The 26,430-nt window shown below is 41.3% G+C and overlaps 1 protein-coding gene across 1 annotated transcript in view; it reads left to right on the forward strand.

Annotated features, from left to right (window-relative positions):
- The first annotated feature begins 9,054 nt into the window (after nucleotides 1–9,054).
- Nucleotides 9,055–26,430, forward strand: part of LOC110832351 (polyamine-transporting ATPase 13A3) — a 28,924-nt gene continuing 11,548 nt past the window's right edge. Inside the window, exons 1-4 of the mRNA XM_022069269.2 lie at nucleotides 9,055–9,282; nucleotides 23,048–23,127; nucleotides 24,148–24,315; nucleotides 25,174–25,244. Coding sequence (XP_021924961.1) covers nucleotides 9,276–9,282; nucleotides 23,048–23,127; nucleotides 24,148–24,315; nucleotides 25,174–25,244 — 326 coding nt within the window. The 5' untranslated portion in view covers nucleotides 9,055–9,275. The remainder of the gene's footprint in view (nucleotides 9,283–23,047; nucleotides 23,128–24,147; nucleotides 24,316–25,173; nucleotides 25,245–26,430) is intronic.

The raw sequence follows: 26,430 nt of genomic DNA on the forward strand, positions 1-26,430 counted from the left end.
CCACGGCCTTGCCCAACACAAGTTATAAATCCGGGCACCGCCGGAGTGCGAAATCAAAAATAATTCTGAAATTCAAGCCCTGACTATCCAGACAGGCTGTGGGTGACAATGGACTCCGAGTCATAACTACCGGAGGAGAAACTTAATTGAGGATCAATCGGGATTTCTCTGAGCTTTACAAACCTCAGTTTATCGGCTCGTGTAGACAACACAATGTGGATTAAATAGTTGATGAAAACAAGGTCGGTTAATCGGTAGGGTGTGATACGGGGGGAGGTTCAGAGCCCCCTGTGTCGCGCTCTACAGGCGGTAACATGGCACCAGAACTTTATAATAGCAGCCCATTACACCGTTCTTCCGAGAAACGAAAAATATTGGACTGCCACTGAACAAAGGACGATTACAAACTGTTAATATTCTGGTTCAAAAACAATTTCAGGCTTTTCTTTTGCCCGAACAAAACGCAATGTTTAAGTGGAGGCTAGGCTCCACATATTCTTAACCTCCGCAACAGATTAAGGGCACTGGACTCCCTTGTAATGTATTTTCTGTCGATAATTCAATGCGCTTTGTATTAACAAACCTTCACTTCTATCATTTTATTGTCTTTTACGACTTCCGGTTAATTAAATTCCGTTCACGACTGTAAGGAAATGGAGAATGGAAGTTTACAGGTTGTAATGGTCTAGTGGTTAGAACGCTGGCCTTGTAATCCTGGGGTCTCGGGTTCGATTCTCGGCGGTTCCCGAATTTATAACTTGTGTTGGGCAAGGCCGTGGTCTAGGCAACACGGAGTTTTCCTCCGTGGCATCCCAACAATTACTCCATTCACACACAGAAGAAGGCAATGGCAAACCACTTCTGGATCATCTGCCAAGAACGTATATGAACAGGTCCCAGTCCGAGAAGAGAAAAGGATGGAAGGATCCTGTTCATATGGACCTGTCGTCACACAGAACACTAAATAAATAAATAATAAATAATGAAACCGAATGTCTCCACCAGTGTCCAACGTCTGTTATGGGAAATCATTGGAAATTATTGTGAGAAATGTATTATTCATGGAGATAAATCTTAAATAGAATTTTTTTAGTTTACTGTAATCTATTTTGTAGCACGCAGCTGCATTTATGTGACGTTATGCATAAACTCGTAATTGATTACATTGTAATGCAAAGAGATTAAAAAGGCGTCCTTCGACTTTTCATCAAATATAAAATCTCGAAATCCAGTAACGACGTAAGAGACGCTATATTAAATGCGTTGGTTCACAAACCACCTAATGATTGATCTGTAATCTGTAATGAATGGGATTGGCTGTAGAACGAAATAGTCGTGACCTATTTTGAGGGTCCGTCTGAGGAGTAACTCGAAAAATGAATGTAACTGTAGTGAAATCTCGTGGTATTATCAATATCCGGGAAGTCTCAATTTCACGCCTTGCGAACAACTGCAAAGTTTAGTTTGAATAGTTTAGTTACCTTGTCAGTTACCATTTACGTTAGCAGTGACAGATGACGTTTATTATTATTTATTTATTTTATTTATTGTTCTGTCTGACGACAGGTCCATATGAACAGGATCCTTCCGTCCTTTTCTCGGACTGGGACCTGTTCATATACGTTCTTGGCAGATGATCCAGAAGTGGTTTGCCATTGCCTTCTTCTGTGTGTGAATGGAGTAATTGTTGGGATGTCACGGAGGAAAACTCCGTGTTGCCTACGTTTAAGGAAACATAAAATGTTGATGTTTTCTTTTCCACTGCTGTACTTGTGGCCGCTTTTTGGTTCGGGTAGGAACTCCGTAGGCATTTTTATCTCAACACCAGGAGTCTCGAACACATTCTGCGCAAGTGAAGCCCCCCTCAAATACATCTGGTAACTTGTATGGGGGGCAGTGAACTCAGAAACATTAAAATTCTGCAAGGAAATAGTTTATGGTGCGAACTTAATTGCTTAAAGACACGCCGCTTCCAGAGCAACATGGGAACAAGTGACAGTAGCTCTGAGATCTCGTCTTCTCCGCCAGCAACATATTCTGATGTAGGGACAAAAACTCGATAAGTCATCGGATTTAACAATTTAATACAAATACCAGCACGAACAGAAGTTAATAAAAACAGCGCTCTCTGTTATTTTACACACGTGGTTTGAATTACCGTAATCTTATTACTATAATTCATATTACTGGATACTGGGACGACCCGTTCTTCAAGTTCCTGAGCATCTGAGGGTCCCAACTTTTCGTTGGCTTGATCTATAGACATTTTGGTAGGACTCCTTGGACGAGGGATCGGCCCGTCGTAAGGCCTGTTCCTGTACACAGGACAAACATCCATGGCTTGAGTGGGATTCGAACCCACGGTCCCAGCGACCAAGCGGCAGAAGGCCCACGCCTCAGACCGCGCGGCCACTGCAGACCCGTATAATTCATATTATAAAGAAGAAGAAGAAGAAGACGTACGTAGTACACGATTGCGAACGGTCGCGTGTCTCCAGGGTAGCGAAAGTCTTGCGTTTTGCCTAAGTCGACTGGTTCCAGAGCGAGGAACCGATATTAATGAAGGGAGTGACGTTGTGCGGCTTTTGAACGCCAAGCGATTCGAAATTGTTACTGAAGTTCCCACTAGGACGAGGCTAGGAGAATTTACGACCCTGCTGCCTCTAGCTTGCCTTGCCACTATATCACGAGCCTATTATTACCCTATTCAGCTCCGTCACCAAGCAACAGAGTTTCTATTCAACACACGCAGCCAGCGAAGAAGCCATTATCATTCAATTGCTGGCTCGTTTCATAACTTGCAATGTATAATTCTCCAAGTTGCCCGTGATTCTCACAAACGGTTGTCTGCCAGATTTTCGATTTAGAAATAAGGGACAAAGGTATTTTGAGGGAACAGGTTACTAATTAACTAAAACTCAGCTAACTGAACTCAAGGCTCGGCGCCAAACCTCACGGTTCAAGCCATTCCACATCCTCTCTCTCTCTCTCTCCCCCTCTCCCCCTCTCTCTCTCCCCCCTCTCTCTCTACCTCTCTCCCTCTCTCTCCCTCCCCCTCTCCCTCTCTCTCTCTCTCTCTCTCCCTCTCTCTCTCTACCTGTCACCTAAACTCATTTCCGAGGTGCTTTTTTCCTATTCGTAATTAGGGTAACACGTGTCCCTGAAGCGTTTGTAAACGACTACCAGACTGCACGGCGATACAACCATCTTCATGTTCGTCACCGTGAGAACCTGAAATCTTACTCAGTGACTTTCAAGTTTTCAACTTGTTCCACCTTCCGTCCGTGTCTCTCTCCCAGTTATTTCGCTGCGGTAAGAACATCAGTAATTCTCTCTATTCGTCGGTTCGATTTCTGTTCTACTCCCGGGTTTCGATTTCAGGAGATGACATTCATATTTTACATTCCAGACCGGCCCTGAGACACACCACGACGTCTGTCCAGCGAGTAGAGGTCCACGTGGTCTTCCCGCTGAGGAAAGCAGCCGGATTGTAAAGACGACCTCTTACTTCTCAAACAACGCTAAAAATGAGCGGCACTTCTCCACCGTCAGGGGGTGATGGATTCCTCAACAACTAGTGGTAAGTTTCACAAGAAAACAGATTGAAGCCTTTATTGGTAGGCCTGTCCGGGAAATTGAACCCTGACATCCATCCTTTCCAATTCGTCATTCACTATCATCGTCTAGCTATTGAAAATCGTCGTTAAATAAACCATTAACTATGTCCAGTTCTTAGCCCGTCAGATTTATTCTCTGAGCTGCTTTAAAGGGTTGCTGGTGCTTAAGATAAATAGCCTCTGGTATGCAGATTCACATTACATTACGTTACATTGATTACTGCCGTGGAAACAGATCGGGCTTTCTTATAATTTGCTGATCCACGTCCTTACGTAATCCTCTTAAGTTTCCGCCAATAAATAATCTGGTAATATCACCCCCTCCCTTCAGTTGCTACTCAGCGCTGCCTTACCCTCGTTTAGTCTGATATTACGTATTGTTTCTTTAACGACGATGTCAGAAAATCATTTCTACCTGCTTAAGCAGAAAAAATGTATTCAGCTTTTATGGATAGGCTTTATATGGTTTTCGGAGTAAATAGCGATCATTTCCTTAAACAGCGTTAACCAGCTGATCTTCGTAATGGTGAAGAGTTGTGTTTTCTTCGCGGTACGGACTGAATTCTTTAATATTAATCAGACGAAATATGATCCTCACTGTAAACAGCGATCATTTCCTTAAACAGCGTTAACCAGTTGATCCTTTGTAACGGCGAAGCCTTGTGTTTTCTTTGCGGTACGAACTTTTTTGTAAAATATTATTTCGACGATCTTCGGGCTTCGAAGGTTTAAGTAAAATTATGCTCAGAATTATTAAAATTAAACCTAACCTCAATCGCGTTTCATCCAGATTATCTGTCAAAGTTCTCAAAAGATATTTTGGTAACCGACGGCCAATGTGCTCGTCGCTCTCTGACATTTGAAGGCTTCACACTCACTGCCCCGTTGTGTAAAAAACGCCTAAATATAACAAAACTCAAGTTATAAAAATGTTAAGTTACTGGAGCCTTAAACGCCAAAGTTTCGACCTCTAGTATGTAAAGCAAATGGCTCCACGCTCAGGTAGACGATAAGACAGAGATTTCGCAATCTCTCTCTTTCTCTCTCTAACCATATGCAATGATAACGGCTTAAAACAAACTCGGACCCCGTCCTTAACACTCAATAGTTACCATTTAAAGTGGATTAATAAAACAACGCTTATATACCGAAGCAACATTATGTAAGTCAATACATTGACGGAAGTAATACCAAGAATGGCTGATAGATGGCACACAATACAACTGGGTTCAGAATCTGCCATCGTGTGACAAAACATAGAACAACTTGCAACAACTGAGCGTAAGAATGCGCTAACTAAAGCAATGATAGAGTATGCTTGGTTAGTGATGTTGCTTAGAATAGGTTAGTGATGTAGGGATCGCTTAGTAATGTTAGTTAAGTTAGCATGGGTGGATGTTTTCTAGGATGTTGCACATTGTAGTCTGGTAGAGGATTAAGGACGTTTCAGAGGTCCTTGCTGCCTACAACATCAGGGCGTTACATTGGATTAGGTTAGATAAGATTGTTCTGTTTTGCTATGGGTTAGATTGTCCTGGAGAAGTGTTGGAGAATTCCTGGAGAAAATCTGGATAATTTGTAGTGTGGTGTAGGACAACTCCTGGATAGGTTATGGGGAATTTCATTGGTCATGGAGAAGTACAGGAGAAATCCTGGAGAATTTCTGGATAAGTTCTAAAGTCGTGTGGGACAAGCCCTGGATAGTTTATGTGGAATTTCATGGGTCATGGAGAAGTACTGGAGAAATCCTGGAGAAATCCTGGAGAAAATCTGGATAATTTGTAGTGTGGTGTAGGACAACTCCTGGATAGGTTATGGGGAATTTCATTGGTCATGGAGAAGTACAGGAGAAATCCTGGAGAATTTCTGGATAAGTTCTAAAGTCGTATGGGACAAGCCCTGGATAGTTTATGTGGAATTTCATGGGTCATGGAGAAGTGTTGGAGAAATCCTGGAGAAAATCTGGATAATTTGTAGTGTGGTGTAGGACAACTCCTGGATAGTTTATGGGGAACTTCATTGGTCATGGAGAAGTACTGGATAAATCCTGGATAAGTTCTAAAGTCGTATGGGACAAGCCCTGGATAGTTTATGTGGAATTTCATGGGTCATGGAGAAGTGTTGGAGAAATCCTGGAGAAAATCTGGATAATTTGTAGTGTGGTGTAGGACAACTCCTGGATAGTTTATGGGGAACTTCATTGGTCATGGAGAAGTACTGGAGAAATCCTGGAGAAGTGCTGGAGAATTTCTGGATAAGTTCTAAAGTCGTGTGGGACAAGCCCTGGATAGTTTATGTGGAATTTCATGGGCCATGGAGAAGTGCTGGAGAAATCCTGGAGAATTGCTGGAGAAGTCCTGGAAGGTTATGTGGAAGTCTTAAAATGGCGGTGGGTTTTATCCTATGCGAGTCGGCTATTTCGGATTCGTTTATGTTTGATTGAAATAAGTTACATAGAATTATGTTGCGTTGTATTGGCTAAGGTTGGGTTAGGTTGTATTGAGTTTGGTTAGTTTAGGTTTGGTTGGGTTGGCGTAGGCTAGGTTAGTTTAGGTTGGATATGTTTCGGTTTTGTTAGTCCATTTCTGGTAGGCTAACCAGACATGTAATAGATTTTCACAATCCCTGGTACATGATCTTCCTTCGATACTGATATTCAGCTCATCAAATAATATCTTACATTTAATTTATTTAAACCAAATGGAGGACGACTATGACGAGCCTCCGGGTCCCGAAAAAAGCTATGAATTTCCAGATCTTCGTAGTAGTCACTTCCCACTTACACCAGGGCCCAGTCATTTCCGCGCTAGGGCCTCAGATGCTGTTTTCCGATGACCCGACTTATCAGAATTTCCGAAACAATTTTTTTTATTACATCGATAAAAAGAAATTATTTCTCGGATATGACAAGGCTATTATTTTACGGGATTCCCGTCCTCCGTATTCGCTTTCTTCCCCTGATCGTCTGGTCAATGGGGATCACAGAAAATGCCTTGTGATTCCGAGTCACAGGGGGTTTATGAACAGTGACTAATACGCAGACTGACACGTGTAAGTGGACTTCCGTTCTTTGTTACGGTTTTTTTCTTTTCTACGTAAAACTCAAGGCTTCAGTAAGGAAACCACAGACGTAGCTAATTTCTCAGGCCTCATTTCACTATCCGCTATTATATCAGTACAGTCTCTTTCTCATAATTCTCAATGTGATGCAAGAGAGAGTGTTTTATCGTCATCCTCTTTTACCACATCTTGTCTCTGCTCTGGTTGCTAGGCGACCAAACACAAATTTCATATGGTCCACAAAACGTTCGCGTTAGGTTGGATTCGTCTATTTTCGTTAGTTATCTTAAAATATTATCCGCGTCTCGACGATGGGCGTCGTTTTTCTAAAGTCGTGTCCACTGTCATCCGAAGGATCACTTACTATGGTAGTTTACAGAAGTTTCAGACGTGCTTGCCGCCTTCATCATCAGGGCTATCAACGTTGGTAAAGTTCTTAGAGACTTTGAGGGGGGCAACGACTTACTTGAAACACGAGAGCTTACTAAGCCGACACTCGACGTTTTGAACTTTACATGCTGCGCACGAGATATCTCGTTTAGAGATAGAGAAGACGTGTTTTTCGACATCAGTGAAACAGCATCTCCTTCTATCTTCCTGGCGGTTTTTCTGCAACAGGCATTAATCATTGTCGTGGAAACATGTCGAAAGAAAGTGTTTTTTCTGAAGCCCTTCAAAAAGAACAGATAGCAAAAGAAGCAGCCGTTAGCTTCGTCACGATTGTCTCTCCATCCGTAACAACTGGAGACACACACACACACACACACACACACACACACAAAACAGATTTTAATGAACTTTTGTACCAGAGAGTTTTTGGTGGACGCGTTCCAAATTGTTTAAAATCGGGCAACAAAAATACGTGAAGGCTTACATACGTCTCGGAAATTCGTAATTCGTAATTCGGAAAATACTTATTTGAGCGGAAAAATTACTGGAACAAACATTACAGATAAAAAACAATGCGATTTATGATCAGTAAACCTTCTTTAAAAAAATAATGCAGGTTACCAAGGCAACAAAAGGGATGTTATGTTTCATAAATGGAGCATCATTAGACTAATTTTGATTTCATTACATATTTCCACTCTAATCTCATCTGTCCCGTGTCTTTAATGACGTGTATAAAGAATAAATATTTATGACCTGGAAACCTACAAGAAGTAAGCAGATTGAGTGCAATCTTTTGCTTTGTGTACCAACCAAATGGTTGTAGATCTATCGTTAGGAAAGATGAGTAGCAGCTTTCATGACTTAAACCACTCCAAGAGCTCTTAATGTTTACGAGAAGCTGAGTCCAGCAACAAGACGGTACAAAATCACGCTGCACACTTTGCAAAAGTGTTGAAGCATTACACATTTCTGGATTTTCCAGTTCATCCGTGACGTCACTGTGGTTGTCTTCCTTTCGGCTCTCACCCCCGACTGCCCGCCACCCGCTTCTGATGCCTCACAAAAATGAGTAAGCCCCATGCTTCATCGCCGCCATAATAAAAGCCATAAAATTATATCTCAATTATTTCACATTTCGACAACTTTTCCCTCCCCCCCCTCAAAAGATTCGTTTTAATATTATCCCCCATATCGCGTTAACCAATCGGGAGTGGGAACCAATCCTTAAAAAATTCCCAACCAAAATTGTGTATTCACTTTTTGTTTCTAACATGCACCAACCTATCATGAGAAAGTTGCAACTCATACGTCTACCTGGTTGGCCACGGTTTGAGTCCCAGAAGGTTCTTTGGAAATTACTTTCTTCTTTGCCAAACCGAGAAAGGGCAGACGGCCGCCCAAACTGAATCTGTCGACGTCTAAAGTACGCGGTTTCTTGCCTCCACGCCATTATACATCGCAATTGCCTGCTGTTAAGACACACGGATCACATCAGATTTCGAACAACGCTGTTCAACTGTTGTACTGGTTCATTTTGCAATTATTTTCTTCAGTCACTCCACCTGAATGCCGTGAACAGTGCCTGCTACATGCGTAATAATTTATTATTCATCTTTGCAAAGACGATTCATAACTTTAGTACTTTACAGAAAGTCAAAAATGTTACTGAAAATCGATCCTTCACGTACGCATATTATCCCACTCCAGTATTTCGTAATGCCGCCATATTTTTTTTCTCTCTTTTAAGATGACGAATTTTGAACACGTCCTTTTGAAGAAACATCAATGTCGCAGCCTTGAAGCCGGTCTTTACCAAATACGGACGATACAAATGGTAATCGTGTCTTATGAAATTACAACATTATACGAAAATTACGAAAGTGACGTTAAACATCGTACGTAGAAATTTCCCCGTGCAGGGGGGGGGGGGGGAATATTAGTCGGCGAGCTTACCCCCCCCTCCTCAGCCGATGCGAAAGTACCTGGCCATCAGCGCTAGGCGGCGAGAGAGGTCGACCGAGCAGACTGCAGGTCCTAGCAGTTGCGGTAGGTTTCGACAGCCTGGCAAGTCCTTCGGCGTGATGTAACAACTCTTCGGCCGCGGTGTTGTGGTTCGGTGCATCAGTATTTAGGAAGTGTCAATGGCGAAACGAGCTTCAGTGCCAAAGAATCAGAAGAATCGAGGACAGGAACCCTTCCGCAGCCATGAAAGGTACTTACTTTGCGCTCGCCAAGAGAGAATAACCATCACATCTTACAGGCGTGTGACAAAGTGGTGTTAAAACTCCATTCATTCTTACATTTTACACTTTTCGGAGGTAAATGGGGAGTTCAATCTCCCTTGTTTTTTTATGTTATCATCCGGATCGATTAACCACTTTGCCAGGCTAATCAATGATGCTTATAATAGGCTAAAATCTGACAGCGGGAACAGTACATGCCATCACGTTATTGGTCCTTTTACCGGCCAGGTTATTGTAGCGGTAGCAATCTAATTATATTACGGAGGTACTCTTTTCAAACCTCGAGTGCACTTCTGTAAATTTCTGATTGAGTTTTACGTACTTTTCCTAAGTATGTCCAAGCACACTCCGTCATAGTGTTCTGAAGTCGTCTTCTTTGTGATAAAAAACATGGCAGGCAAACTCCTTCCACGAAAAATTATCAGTAAGCTGTCGTGAGGTTTTGCTCTGTTACACCTAACCACTCGCAACATTTTCAAACCTTGGCCTCTATTTAATTTCGTGATGTAATACCTTATTTTTAAACATTCACAACAAAGTTACTCAGTCGCGAAATTCTCTGTCTTTTATTATTAATCCCGATAATTCTCACCTTATTTATAGAAATCCGCCATTGAAATCTGTCGTCAACCAGTTGAATCCAGTTTGAAACGATACAAATTCGAATCATTCAGTGGATTCTCAAACAAGACAGGAATTTGAAACGTAATCGCAGGCATTGTTTGATCAGTTTGTGTACAAATTCAAGGCCCTTTTAAAAAATATATTTTCTGTCAACAATCCGCTGCCGCAAATATTCCGTGTGTATGCATAAATTCTTTGCGTCTTCTACGAAGCATTTGACAAATTAATTAATTGTCTTGGGCAAGAAGGATACAGCTCCGAAAAACTGCGAAATTTTATTCAGCTCATTTCAACCGACATTTTGGTGACATAGTAGTAACTTCCGCGTCATGTTGGCATGCCTGAGTATGTTGGAAATTTCATACAGAACTTCACAAATGCTCCCAAAAAAAGCTCGAATACGTACATAAATCTAAATCAGAGACGTAATTAAGATGTTTAAAATTTATTTAGAACATTTTTATTAGCAGTGAACACTTCGCAAAATATAATATACTACTTCTAGAACTGCAGTCTTCTGTCTGGCTTTGTTTCTTAGGAAATGCCAACGAGGAAGTTCGTAGAACAAGCCCGGGGCTGTTCAACCCGATTCCTGGCAACTTTGTGCAGTTTCTTATGTTGTTTAGACAAGTGACTGGCGCGTGTGTTGTCTTGGAAAGGCGTAATAGCCTGCTAGGTAGTTATCTGATTAATTTAATTCATGCAAGGTTTGTAAAACGCTGACAACGCCACATATATTTAATGTTGAATATTCAAATACTGAAATCACATTCGTAGTCTACCCTAAAAGATGCTGAGAATAAAAATGAACTCATATAAAGAGTTTTTCAATTAAAGAAAATATATAAATTTACTAACTGAGATTGTCAACAGGAGAAAAGAAAAGAAAGTCATTTTTTGGATTTCATCTGATCGTTCTCAGATGACGATGATGATGATGAGGAAAAAGTAGAATAATTTTCAAAAATTTTAATTTCCGCTATTTCAAATACAACTTACATCTGAATAAAGCATGTACGGTAGAAAGCTTCAAAAGTTATCTAGACGAGCAAATCAAATGGAAAGTCACTAGAAGGGAGTAAAATGAAGAGAAAATGGAAAAAAAAAGTTAAACTTTGCAGTTCCGCTGTAACGAAACAAATATAAAAAAAATCCAGAAAGAAATACAGACAGTAGAAACGGAATTTCTTACACCAGTGACTGGTTATTTTCTCTTGGATAAATGAATAGCAGAGATGAACTGGAAACTTAAAAATAAATCCTTCGAAGTCGAAGCTCATTGAAACAATATCTAAAAAAACAAAAAATACAGTCCGTACCGCAAAGAAAGCAGCGATTATTTCCTTAAACAACATCAACTAGTTGATCTTAGGAACTGTTGTGTTTTATTTGCGGTTCGGACTGGATTTTTAAACAATATTTGCACAAACTTCAGCTTCAAAACCTTCAGAGGCATTCAAATTGACAGCATCACATACATTCTTCATTGTAAAGCGAGTAAGAGTAGTAGGATTTGGGGTTTCACGGCGGCGACCTGAAGATGGCTGTCTTCTGGGTTGTTTGAGCCGTGTAGTCTGGTACAAGTTTATCGATGTTTCAGAGGTGCTTGCTGCCGCCATCATCAGGGAGCCCTGATAATGGAGGCGGCAAGGACCACCCAAAAGCTTCTTAATTTGCCTTCAGAATCACGCTAATGAACATTACCGGAGAAATTTCAACGTAGTCTGCATGTTCAATATTTTCATGAAACCCGCATTTTTATCTCTTCCTTCAAAAGCGGCCTATGTCAACGCTTGCCATTTGTGGTTATTCCAACAACGTTCTGTTAGAGGTGACATTGTCTGGACGCTACGACCTATCATTTATGGTCCTTCAAAGTAGGGTAATCGGCCTGAGGGCTCGATGATGACTACAAAAATCTGAATTCGCCCAATTTTTGAACTTTTTTTTTTAAAAAAAAATACAAACACACGTCAGGCTTTTTTGCGCATTTAAAAAGAAAAAGAAACATTTGGATTTTATGATAAGCTCACAAGTGTATACAATTTTTTTTGCCAAATGGCCCACACGTGAGGATCGATTGACACCCCTGTTCTGACGTGTCATAAATGCAGTCAGACACTTCGTGGTAATCCCGTGTTTAGTCACCGCCCCCACACGACGACAAAATAGGCGTACAAAGTCGTCACAGCGTTGCTTCTTTTAAGAAATCACATTTCCATGCGAAGTCTCGAGCCAAGGACTCCGCCGTTTCTCCTCAGTAATGAGGGAAGCCGCTCGTCGAGTTGTGACGGTTTTTACCCCTCCCCCCCCCCTTCCTCCGTGAAGACCGAACAATTGAATGACGTAAGTCTGTTATCTCATCATCCAGTTTTTACAACCGCAGCATCCACAGGCAGATGTTGTCCTTCAACTGTTACACTACAGTTCTCTCTTTATTTACATATTTTATAATTTTTCCTCTCTTTTTAAAGCACTTTTCGCAAATGTGATATTTGAACTTCTCCATACGGTGACCACGTTGTTCTTATGGGCTGGAATGCCGTGTGGACTTGCAGGTAGATATCAAAGTTTCGGAGAGAAATACTGCCTACATCTTCAGGGCTTAATATCTATGCACGAATACACTCGGCGTTACTCTCCAGAGGACCAACACGGACGGTTTCCAGAAAATTTGTCAATTCCTTCCGAATTTACCATACGATACTTTAAAGATTAGACACTGCTGTCACAAAATACCACGGAGCCAGGTTAATCCAATCCAGACCTCCGACCACAGAGAATCACGGCGCTACAACCCAGAAGACAATCTTCTTCAAACTCACAGCCGTGAGAACCTGAAATCCTACATTTTTTCCTTCGTACTTCGTCTAATAACAGATGAAGAAGTTTTTGAGTCAAGAATTTTGTGGAACTCGCGGTGTTCCCAGCCGACACTCCACTGTTCCGCTTCGTGTGTAGGCAAACGAGGACAGGCAACTGCCCTGAACTTCCTAAGCGGAGAAAAGAAAGTCAATCGGCCTTGCTGACTGTCATACCTCCTTGCGTAATTTCGCGTTTTACCTCACGTGTGCGATTATTTTTCAAGTTAGAAGTTCAAGCCTTATACAGGCCTATCGGCCGTCACTCTACGAAATATCGCTGAGAAACTGATAGTTTCTAACCATTTGTGGAAGCTGAAGTACAATTACTGTGTCTACAAGAGAAATACGAATCGAGTCCACGCCCTCCCGCCATATTTAAGATCCAATTCCCCATCTGTGTCTAGATCTTCCTAATTATCTCTTTCCTTTGGGCTCCCCAACGAAAAATCTGTTTGCCTTTCTCATCTGTCCAGTGCAGGCCGTGCCGTGAATTTTGCATTAATCTGAACTGATTTTTTAATACGCGTGCGATTTTCAAAAAAAAAAAAAATCGGTAATAAGAACGCGTTGTGGGTTCCCCGTGTCACTCAGCAGCGTTTAATTTTCGAAGCAACAGAGCGAATTTTAGGAATTTCGTATTTAGGATCAACACAGAAATTTATCTGGCTCACGGCGAGAACGGCTGTTACGCCATTGTCCTCTGCCCAGGTGAGGAAATGTTCCCTTACTGCAAGATAACAATATAACCTCTTTATCGGGATTAAGATAAGCGGAATTTTCCAGTTTCATCCGTCTTAAGGTGTGTCCTTGCCTTGTTAAATATCAGCGTCAACAAATCGTGAGAAGCCAAACAGGAACGAGTCAGCTTTCAACTTCGCAGGTTACAAAGAGCCGCTTAATGCTTGTAGACCCATGGAATTAGGTGCTACAGAAGGACAGACAACATTACACACCAACAGTCTTCATAATTTTTACTCCCCGTCTAATAATTTCGATAAAATGAACAGGACATTTAAAACGTGTGTTATTTTTACAATAGGAAACTAAGCGGATGGACCACCTGTACCTGTGAATACGTACGCGAAAATGGAACTTTAACTCCAAGCATTCTTTTACCTCGGTATTAATTAGAGGTGTTTGTTCAGGGCGCTGGATGGGCCCTAGGGCAGGTCTGTACACGCCGAAGAGAAAAATGTCTGCCCTCCAGAGAGCTTTTGTGAATATGATCATGAACATACGCCAAGATACTCTCAGCTTTTCGGGATTAATTCTGTTTGATGGCTGATACAGTTTCTGCATCGAAAAATAATTGTCAGTTCACGTGTTCGCCATGTTGGTACCATTAGGCTGCATTATGTTCTTCCCTAGTATCGTCTAAACAAAGTGGTCATGCCATTTTCGTGCGTCTTAATCCTGCATGATGTGGTAGCCATGGAAACGGTATTAAATCTTCTGACGCAGACCCTAAGACTTCACGTGATCAACGATCTTCCAATAACAAGCAACTTCTCTTAATGTTTTTATCCTTTTGTGGTAGAAGGTTAAATTATAAAATGGCGGTCATGTATGAAGCATATGCGTGAGATTTTATGTGTTAGAAATCACTGAGACCTCGCACAGACGTCGGTCTCAGTAGTTGCAAATTTTTTTTTATAAAATATTTCGTAGTGAGCTAATAATTAAAATGAGTCACAACTGTGACGTGGAAAATGGAATAAAAATCTTTAGAGTGACACTACGCATATCAGTTTCGCGCGATTATCTTCACGAAATGAAGAATAAAAATCAATGACATACTGTTTATAAAAACTCTTATCTAAGATAGTCTAGTCTACAGATATAAATGTAATGTCTTTTGTGTTATATTCGTACTTTGTCGTTTTGTAAAGTCGCTGACCGATTGGTTCGAAACGTCTGGCTCCCCCCGCCCCCCAAATATTCCTTTCGCAAATCTGCGACGAGACATTTTCACTTAACAGAAGCTTCAACTGTTTATGTTTCAGAGGTTATTTACCTGTCCACAGCGGACGCTTTCTACATATCTTTGTCACAGTCCTTGTTTCCAATGACTGAGGTACTAATTGGCTGGTGTCTGTCAATAAGGACGCATATACGATGAAACCTCCATTTATGATGATTAGTCTCTTATAGCAGGTAGAAATCTATTGGGACTTGTTTGCACAGTGGATTAAGTTAACTGGTACACAGGTCATCCATCACAATCGCGAAAGTACTTAACGCATTGAAACTATAGCTCGTGTAAATCCTATTTAAGAATCCAGTCCGTACCGCTAAGAAAACACAACTCTTCACCATTAAAAATATCGACTGGTTAACGCTGATTAAGGAAATAATCCCTGTTTATAATGAGACACGCGCCACGTACATGATATTTACACATTCAGTCCGTACCGCGAAGAAAACACAGCCCTCCACCATTACGTGGATCAACTGGTTAACGCTGATTAAGGAAATAATCCCTGTTTATAATGAGACACGCGCCACGTACATGATATTTACACATTCAGTCCGTACCGCGAAGAAAACACAGCCCTCCACCATTACGTGGATCAACTGGTTAACGCTGATTAAGGAAATAATCGCTGTTTCGACTGAGAATCTTAGGAAACGCATACATAAACAAGGTGATAAGTTATTTATTGTCGAAGCGGGCGATTCGTGGATTTCATTCAACCAATTCTGCGCCAGCCCTCAACTGATGTCGCCTTCCGTTTCCGCGTAACTGATGTGACTTCGGCTATAATAGGGAATGGCGATTATAACCGAGAGGCTTCTCCTTGGGTGACCCGAGGTCTCTTGTCGTAATTGTGGCCGGCTCAGACATGGCCTTCAAGATTTAATATCTTTTGTCCACTCCGTGGGATTTCTTCTGACGATTTTCTGCATTTGTTAAAAAAAAAAACCTGTCCTATAATTCGAACTAACCTTAATTGCGCGGAGCTCTGTTTCTTGACAACCTGACAGTCGCTCATTTGGTCTATAAATTTCCTGAAGATTCATTTCAGTGTTCTAAACAGTTCATGTCTAACCAGTCCAGTTCACATCCACTCACATAATTTAGGTAATGATGATAATATCAATAGAAATAATATTAAAAAAAATTGTCACACTGATCATTGCTGGAGTACATGAGAGTTTCTCCCTCTGTAAGACAAGAAAACATGCCCATTCGCGTGTTAACAAAATCCGGCTGTTAGAACATTCGAGATAATTTATAATTATTACGTATTACATCGATGCATGGATCAGTCTGTGTAAAAAAAAATTATAAAAATGTGATACCCACTACAAAATTTTTGCTTCGTATTCTCGAAGAAACATACTTGGTATAATCGAGGCGTTCTACAGTTTTCCTCAGTTACTCCAGCTGAATTCTGGGATCGTGTCTTTAAATAAGTCCCGACCACTTTCTTCTCAGTCTTTGTATCAGTTTTACGATGTGTAACCTGTAGAGTTGGGAAATAATCATTAAACGAACGAACCCGACAGAGAGCGGATACGGGAGTCATATGTAACGCAAAAGAGTTTGTTGTGTTGGTCAGAGATCAAGGCGCCCCGGGGCTACGAGAGGCTGAAACAAGTAACACCGGTTTGGAATCAGCCTTCACAGGCCGACCGGTGGGCCTACAAGAAACTGCGTTATGCTTTAAACAACAAGGAGAGAAGATTAAAGTCCTTAATATAAATAATGCGAAGAATTAGATATATAATTATTTTATCACCGAAACAGGCAAATAATTGATTTATCCTTGAAAGCGTAAAGGACATTTCCAGTTTTAAAACAGTTCTTGCAACTAAGATAACAAGTATATCCCCTCCCCGCCCCACACACAATCCCATGTTTGTTTCATTGCTACCATAAATCCGCTTTTGCGAAATCGAATTAGCATTCTTGCTACGTCGCTGCTCAGAGAGAGAAGAATATTTTTTCCTCGTATTTCGTCGCGCGTTCACCGCACTGAAAAATGTTTCAAGTAAAATTCTTAGGACCTTAAAACTCACACACTTAATGTTGTTTCACTACGACGAACTACTTTTGAGAAGTTCGATGTGATTTACATTGAGCTTTTTTTATCTGTTGAATTAATATCAGTGGAATCTCCCTTATTACGGATCTGTCCATCAAGGCTGATCCCCCGAATAATACATTAAAATAGGCCACGATGTTTCTGCTGCACCTTCTCAGTCACCGCGTCGTCGTAATTCGTATGACTGAGCGTGACCTGCGAGTTGATGCGTTGCCCCCAGTCAAGGCTTTTTCATGACTAAATTTGCAGTGCGACGTAGACGGGAGCCGGCGTCGTCTAGGTAAGGAACTCGCTTCGCGTAAGACTGTGCATGTAGAAAGAGGAAACCGTACGGAATTCTTTGAAGGCGTCCAATTGAAAGAGATAGAAAGAAATACGTGAGTCTGTCATGGATATGCATTTTGCCTCTGATTTATTCAACGACGCACTCTGTAGCTGTCTGTATACCGTCGAGTGATGATTAATTAACAATTAATGGAAAAAATAAACAGACGAGGAAGCCAGTGATGGGGGCGCGACTTTACATACAGTCCCGGCATTTGCAAGGAGGAACCGAGGAAAATCACGAAAACTTCAAGTCAGGACAGCCGGTATCCGAGCTATGAATTGGGAACCTCACTCGGCCACGACTTCAAGTAAGAAAGATGCTAGGGAGATTGTTGAGATAGGAGTGGATGAAAGTGGCTCGGGATCGTGTAATCTGGCGGGCGTTTGTACCGAAACATTATGAGGCTAAAGGTAGAAAAAAAATTGTGTGCCATTTTAAAATGTTCTTTCGTGCCGATTTGACATTCAACGAAGGGCAAATTCCTACATGTGGCTGTTTACGGTTTCGTAATTAAAGAATGGCTGAGGTGTCCTCGGAGACGCCTTTAAATTCTCACGAATTGCGACAAAGAACGACGTATATTAGCGGCAAGAAAGCGGTTTTATAACTGGAGACGTGGCCACCGCCGATACGGGCTGCCTTGGGAGTTCTTTGTGCCAAGGGAAAGCTGCCTCCGGTTTTTAATAAGAAGTGGTGGAGGCGGGCGCTGGCAACGCGCTCTTCAGTTTGTCCCACATTTCCGCTTTGAAGGTTCGTTGTTCGTAGGAGCTGCTCCGAATTTATTCAGCGACGTTTCAGAGATAAGCCATCTTCCAGTGGCCATTCAGTGCTGCTCTAGGTATGATTCTCACTGTAAACAGCGGCTTGTTTCCTTAAACAGCGTTAACCAGCTGAGTGTGTCTCGTAAGCAGAGATACAAATGCCTCAGCATCCAACTGCTAGTCAGTGGACTCCTGCTACCTTTTCATGGCCCCCTCTGTGAAGATTTGCCGCGAAACGGAAATACAAAAGAATTTACCATACGTTTAAACGCTGTGGTCACTTATGACGTCTGGGGCACAATTGTGCTCCAGACCATCCTGTTTACTCGTTCGTGTGTCACAAACATGGCGCTGATGCGTCATCTCTTTGTCCTCCAACAAAGAGACTAATGAGGCGGCTTTCTGAAAGCATCCACGCGGCCACTTCGTGTCCTGCATGTTCCTTGTGCATTGCGTGACTACACAGGTCATCCACCAGAGGCTGTAGCTGAAGTGGGAACCACTCAATGGGAGATGGTATTTAACCCTTTGAAGCCCAGTGGTAACTATGTGTACCACCTGCTTTAACAACCAGTAACTCTGCCATTTTTTATTTAAGTTTTTCCTGTGACTGTCACAATAAACAGCGGTTACTTACTTAAACGGCGACAACCATTTGATCTTTCTAACGGTGAGGTGTTGTGTTTTCTTTGCGGTACGGTCCGAATTCTTAAATATGAGATAAGTTTCGGCTTAAGAAGATTACGGCGGCAGCAGTCAAACCAGTTTGGAGGTCCCAGTCACCGACTCGTGCTCGCCCGTCGGAGCGCCAACCCGTTGAGAGAACCTGCCTGCGTCAGAATAAATTAGGTCCTTGAACCAACCGGAGGTCGAGGGCCGCAATTGGGTTGAAAGTTTGGATTGTGTTTATTCAAGATCCGGTTTATTTCTCTGCCAAGTTAACTCGTTCGCTGACACTGCGATCTGCGGTCCGGGCGTTGCTAGCGGGCATCAGACATAAAGCCATCTGACGTCATCATTCGGTTGCCTGGTTACAGAAATCCTCTAATTCAGCAGGTTGCTTCAAGTGAGACCAGATTTTTAGTTCTTGAATCTTGATTGCATTCCTGTGAATAATCAGCTTTACGCTTCGGCCGATTTGCTCCTGCGTTTGGCCCCAGATGATCAGAACAAATTCTTATCCCCGTCGAAAATCGAACCCCGGTCTTCAAACCCGCAGATATTGACTTCATTCCACGCACTTCATGGCATATAAAACCCTGTCCATACGTAAGAGCGCGTAATTACCAGAAACAGATGAACTTGTTGTTGGATAACAGACAGTTTGTTGTTAACGGCTTCGAAACGTTTTAATTGTCGCAGAACTAAGAAAACGAATTTTTCGTTCATTGTTTACCAGAAGTCATTAATATTTATAAATGAAGAACGTCTTCTGTAACATTCGGTGTAAATAGTACATGCATATTCATGGAACATTTCAAAGAGACAAAGCCCTGAATAACACAGGGTGTTCCATTTAAAATGCGTCTCTACTAAACCACATTTGTAGGCTTTGATAACTTCAATACAAGACGATCGAGATTTAATTTGCCATTAAAATCTTACAGAAAGCTTTACACCGCATTCTCGGGAGTTTGGCGTCGATTACATTTTGAAAAATAATAAAATGGCAAGTTTAACCCGCGTAAACTGCAGCTACTCAGCGCTCTAACAGACCACAGACGCTTTCACAGTTTCGAAAATACCGAACTGAGCTGAGTTCTGAGCCAGGAAACTGGTCGTCAGAAGAGTGACTGGTTTTTCCGAAACACAGAGGAGGCATTTTCGTGGTTTATGGGACTCCACTTATTCATTCTTTTATAATAAATACGGAAATTGAGACAGTTCATACCAGGTCCTAAGCGAAGATTTCGCCATCATCCCTACCCTAAGCCAGCCAAATCCACTCCGCAACTTCCAATCTTATTTCCCTAAGACCTATACTAAAATTATTCTCCCATCTACGAGTAGGTGTTCCGAGTGGTCTATTCCCTTCAAAGTTTCCAAAGGCATGGTCTAACCTCATCGCAACAATAATGACAGCTCTGAAGTTGAAGATGGAGGCAGTACGTTCCCCTGAAACTTTGGCATCCACCTTAAAGTTTACACGACGTTGGAATCACGGTCAACGTCTTTTTTTTTTACGTTTCGTTACACACTTTTTGAACACCCTTTACTTTCTTCGTCGTTATTTTCAAACGCCCTGTATTTAATCATCCTCTCAACCAATTTAATTCTAAATAAAATTTGTTTGTGTTTTGTTTCTATAAACAGAGTCGTTGAGTGACTTACGAACGAAGTAGTTATGTTTTCCACCAGAGTTTCAGGGTTCGATACCAGATAGTAGCCACCGGGGCAGTCCAAAATGGCGCTACGCTGCTCCAAGCGTGGAGCATTGAATGGGAGAGTAAACGTTGATGATGTCCACGCTCTGTTGCGCACATCGGCCGTCTGAATCTGCGTTCATTAAATTGTACCTGTCAGTGGCAGCTCACTGGGAGGAAATGAACTGCCAGGCCTGAACCAAACACTTCCACGCACGCATCAACATTTTACAGAGTTTCTTGTTTCGTTTTATTCTCGCTAAACAGCTTTCGATCAACGTCGTAACATTTTCTCCTGGCCCTCTTTTATACTCGTTTGACCACTTAAAACAATATGGTAACTATATTTACCACCTTCCGTAACATTCACTAACTCTGCAGATTCTTGAATCAGAGACAAAAGAGTTTATCTTTGTAATCGTGAAGTCTTGTGTTGTCTTTGCGGTAGGTAATGGATTCTTTAAATACTTTTTAGATAAACTAGCCTCTCTGAATACGTATGTAAACAGTTTCGTTTGAAACTTCAATCAGTTTCTACCAGGACACACGTAGCAACTTTCCAGAAGACAGCCATCATGCCTGTCGCCCTATCGCACAGTGTGAGAGCCGGTTTTACCGTCGTCGGAATTACCGTCATGTTTTACCACACCACAGAAGTATGCACCTGTACAGGAATTGGTACAAATATCACGCCAGCTGTCTCGCAGTTCTGCCAACCAACCAAAAAAAGCTTACTAAAGGCGGGCCCAAGACATCGTCCCTTCCTAGGTAACAGCATTCCTGCGTACCAAACGCATTACTGGAAATGGTAAACAGAGACTTATGACTAAATCAGGAATTTTCTTACGCTGACGGGAGCCTCGAATATTCAAACTGGGGTCTGTTGTTACTGATGAGAGGTTAACCCGTCAGGCAACATGTCCTGTGTGCAAAGGAATTTGGTTGCTTCTCTGGGATTTGAATCCAGAAGGAGTTAAAATTACTCCACATATTTATAGGCGACCAAAGGACGAAACTACGAATCTGCGGTAAAACTGATTATCGTCTCGTTACTGCCAAATACTGACAATCATTAGCACGTGCAAGTGAAAATCTAGTATTACCATCTAGCATTACTCCTGTTGACATTACAACAAATGTACACATTTTCAAGTCGGTTCGTACGTAACGTCGCGTATTGTATCAGTCTTTTTTTTATTTTTTTTATTTTTTTTTATTTTTTTTATTTTTTAAGCACTACACGTGTTCGAGATAGCACGAGCTAATCAGCTGTGACGAAACATATGACTGTCACAGAGCGAAGAGTGCGAGTTATCACTTGTTTACCAAACAGACAGAAATAGTAACGACCATTTGATTATATGCTGTGAGCGAGTCCCATTAACAATGGAATAAGAACAGAAAAGTTTCTTTTTGTCTGCAGTGTTTAGGCGTTTTTGAAGAAGACAAAACTTCGAGTGACGTGGCTTCGAACAACAGCCACTTAAAAACTCATTTTTATTTTACACGTTAATAAATCAGTGTAAAATATTGGTTTGTTCGTCGTAATACCTTTGTCTTGTAACTAGATTTTTACATACACAGTAGTAGAACAAAAACCCAGGAGACTGAAAATAAAATAAAAATATGCAGTACGAATGTTGTCCGCTGGAGGCGCTGTGAATTGTGTGGCCTTGACACTGCCGCCAACTGTAACCAGTTGGGAATGCGTTGTTTCGAGAAACGGCTAGCTTTGTTTACAATGCGACAACGTGCCAAACATCAAATTCCGTGCACAAAGCTGGGGGAAGAGCCCCACTGAAACACACGAATGAACAGCTTATGCGGGATGAGACTCTGTCCCCCCCGAGTACAAACATTTCTATTGTCTAGCCGTTTTCAAGTGGGCAGAGAAGATGTGGATGACCGAAAACCCCGAATTAGTCGACCTGGGAAAACAGACTCTCGTCTGTTTCCCCAGGTCTGAATTTCAGATTCAAAGGTCGCCGATTCGATACGGTCCGATGACATTTAGAATAACGTGACCATCACAGCATCCGAGTTTGAAAGGCCTTTCAAAAGTTTATGTGAACGCTGTAATAAGTATTTCCGGTGTCCTCTGGGACTGCTTTAAGGGGAAACTGGTAAAAAAAACGCTTTTATTTAATTTCAGTCTCATTACACACTGCAGTGTCGCCGAGGCAGAATTTTAAGTTCGGACTCATGTGAAAGGAAGCGGTCGTGGCCTACCTTAAGGCATTATTTTACGATTTATCTCAAGGAAGTTAAACGAAAACGTAACTAATTTAATCAGTACAGGCGGGATCTAGCCCCAGACTTGAATTCGGCACACCTCAGAAATTTTTTTTGTAAAAAATCGAAATGCCAATTTCATGCAGTGTCCCATAGGCCGCGTATGCATTGAGGCAGCGTGAGGCACGACCAACCTTACTATAACGAGGTCATGAGAAGAAAAAAAGAATTCTGAAGACAAATAAGGAGAGCGTGCAGAATGAATTACGTTGCGCCAACACTCCTCCTTCGTGGCGTATAGAACGACGCTGTCAGTTGCTCAGATAATCCCTCCTCGATCCGTCGCCCTGATAGGGGATGGCGGCGCACCCCAGACAATGCAGCATCGGAAAGAACCCAGGGAGATTATGAATTCCGAATTGGAAGAATGTGGAACGTTTGCCCGGAGGGACTGGGAATACCCACGAAAAGTTGCCTTGGTATTGTCATTTTGACATTTTCTTTTCTTTTCAGCTAAGGAGACTAAACAAAATGACTTGTCCGCTGACCCTGCGTGCGCCACTTATATCAACTGTGGCGAAGAAGATCAAATGGTGAGGATTATCAAGAGTTGCTACACTCAATCTGTTCTTAACCCCATTTCTGTGTACGCACAGAGGCCTTGCGACGGGCTGATCATTCATCCAAGGAGTCATACCGACAGTCTGTAAAACCTCCCACAGCCACTGATAGTATTTCGCGATAGCTCAGAAACTTTACAGCACTAAAATATCTTGTTCAGGTGGAATTTATACCTACATGCCGCTACAACGTGGACCAAATATTCTGGCTGATAAGAAACTGAATGCGCATTGCTACTTTTAATTCATGCCTTACGCCTGATTATATTTGCTTCCGACTTAAGAAAATTACTGTTGCGTACTGATTTGGCAGTCTGTTTTTTATGCGCGACTACAGCCAGAAACAGCAAACTACTTAAGTAATATTAAATCTTGTCCGTCTAATCACAATAAATTCTTATTAAATATTAAAATATTACAATAATTAACATTTCAACATTTAAAATATTTAAAACATTTAAAATTATCAAATGATGTTCTTTATCGAAATATTCGATTTACATTAGACCATCATTTTTCATGTTTCACGACATGTTTCACCTGAGGATGGTTCTTTTAGGAACTGAAACATGTCGTGAAACATGAAAAATGATGGTCTAATGTAAATCGAATATTTCGATAAAGAACATCATTTGATATTTTAAAATATTTTAAATGTTAATTATTGTAATATTTTAATATTTAATAAGAATTTATTGTGATTAGACGGACAAGATTTAATATTACTTATTATATCACAATAAGACGCAACTTTACCATTTTAGCAAACTACTTGCGCCTAGTTCAGAAATTCCACTTTGTGATTTAATAACAAAGCAGATTTACCAGTTTAAACAGGATACTTACAAGTCATTATCAAATGTAAAGGCGATATCATTTGTAATATTCGGGGTAAAGGTTTAGATGTTGAACACCGAATTACTTTTCTTCTGGTACAAATCACATCCGAGAGACATACTCTAAATGCCCAAAACCGCATGTACTTTGTTACAGGAAGTGTACGGGTACACGTGGAGTCGTTTCCGGTCAGTTGCCACGTGGTCGGGTGTGATTCTGACGCTAGGGGTGCTTCGCCTTGTGTTTCACTGGTACCCCCAGTGGCTACTGTACGCCACTCACACCCCCTGCACCCTCGATGTCGCTACTAAACTGCTTGTGGTGGTAAGTTGCTCGTTTTAGTGCATTTCACGAACTATTTTTGAAAATTAAAGCAGGGTCACAAATGTTCGTTTGTGGGCCATGTATTTTTTGTGGTTTCCAAAATAAAGAGTTGTTTTTTCAGTATTTATTAACCGAATATTCATTACAATAGATATGTGTTTTCTCCAAGATACGAACAGCAGTTTTGAAAGTTTTGGATGAGCTTCGTTCCAGAAACTTAGAAGGTGGAAAACTCGTGTTTTTAATAGAGCACAGATCGCCAAATACACATAAAAGTTTAAGACAAAAAAAATATATAGAAATTTTCAGTTCATTTAACGCGTGTATAAAATCGTGAAAGTGGGTTGTCTTTTTGAGTCAGACACAAATGAGAGTACATGTTTTAACACCTGTTCAATTGCGTTTTATGTAGTGTTTCAGTAGACTTGCTAATTAGGGCTCATTATACATAATTAACATTAGTCACGTTTATCCTTTCTCGAGGTAATGTCAGCGTAATGACCTTGAAAACGCGTGACGTAATTCGTTCTGACCTTTTTTTATTTTATTTTAGTTTGGAAATGTTATAAAGTAATGTCTTTGTATCAATTACGTACAATTCATGAAATATTATTCCGTCCAACGGATCAATAATTTTATTCATTGGTCACAAATTATATATTAATTTTTTGTTTGTTATAATTACAATTTTTTTGCATTTATTTGATGTCATCCATGTGTAAATGACGACAGCTTTGTGACATTTAAAGGAAACTTTCAGGGGGGCCTTGGATCCATATCGAGGTATCAAGAAAGCCGTGACAGTTTTTGTAAACTTCGCTTTCCGAAACGATAACCCTCGATAATTTTGTTTCACAGGACAATTATATGGGGAGATTCAAGACGTATTTCGTAAAGGAGGTGAAGACAATTTCAACACACACCGTGAGGTGAGTTCCTTTAAAACCAAGAAGTGCCAGTTTTTTAAGTACACATTCACGTGTCAGCTGAGAGCAACGATAGACGGCCTTAACGCACTGCTCCACGTATTCTTTTCTTCGATACTGCACAGTCTTAAGTGTTCATGTTCACGCTCCGGCCGCGTTTAACCCAAGGTTATAATCGCCGGTGAACTTTGCAATAGACGCGTCAGTGTCTACTTGGAAATACTACGGAAGAGAAAAAGTTAGGAAATGTACTCATAGCGCATCAGTTTTAGCACGCTCGGTCTGTTGTTGCCTGCAGACATTTATTACGTGAATTCCGTCACTTAAGCGGGTTGTTGTTGTTCTAAGTCACTGCTTCTCAAACCTTTTCCTTCATTACCCAAAACCGCTTTTCAGAAAGTCCTTTTTACCCAACGTAGATAAAACACTAACTGCACAGAAAACATGACAAGTGGAGAGAGATCGGTAAAAAAAATAGGAATCAAACAATATGTTTGATGAAATGTCTTTATTTTAAACGTCTCTAAACATTTTAGCAGCCACAAAAAATTTCGTAATTATTCACCATGAATATATCATCACCCAGGTCCCGGCTAATGAGAGCAACGCCACTGCTCCGTCTTATTTAATAGTTCCGCAAAATTGGGAGCAATTGGAGACAGAGGACAACTCGCATCGTATTCGGGATTCAGCAAATATTTTCGTTTCGTGCTGTTTTGAAGGCGAGAGTGGAAAATCCTACTTCACACATGTAGATGCTCGGAAACTGTAATATTTGCATCACGGCCTCCCCATCTACCACAGGATATTCGTCGTGAAAGACTCCAAATGGCCCTTTTTTTCATTCAAATAACATTTTGCACTGACTCCTTGACCTAAGCTCCATCATTTGCGCTGTAAAGCCATTAACACTATCGGGGATTTCAGTCAAGTCACACAGAAATGAGTGCGTCGTTACCCAAAGAAAAACCACTTTTACCCATTTTTTGGGGGGTAATTTACCCAGGTTTGGGAAGGACCGTGCTAAGTCGTCCGATCCATCAAACAGCGAAACCTCTTTACAGACTGAGACGCGAAATTCCAATCTGGTAAAACGTGTAGTATATGTGGGATTTGAGGTTTTCACGGCGGTGAGTCTGAAGATTTCTGTCTTCTGGGTTGTTGCGCCGTGTAGTCTGGTAGATTTCCA

The sequence above is a fragment of the Zootermopsis nevadensis genome, unplaced genomic scaffold (genome assembly GCF_977971745.1).
Source record: "Zootermopsis nevadensis isolate Lab colony 2312 unplaced genomic scaffold, Znev_1.0 Znev_ptg000027l, whole genome shotgun sequence".
NCBI lineage: Eukaryota > Metazoa > Arthropoda > Insecta > Blattodea > Termopsidae > Zootermopsis > Zootermopsis nevadensis.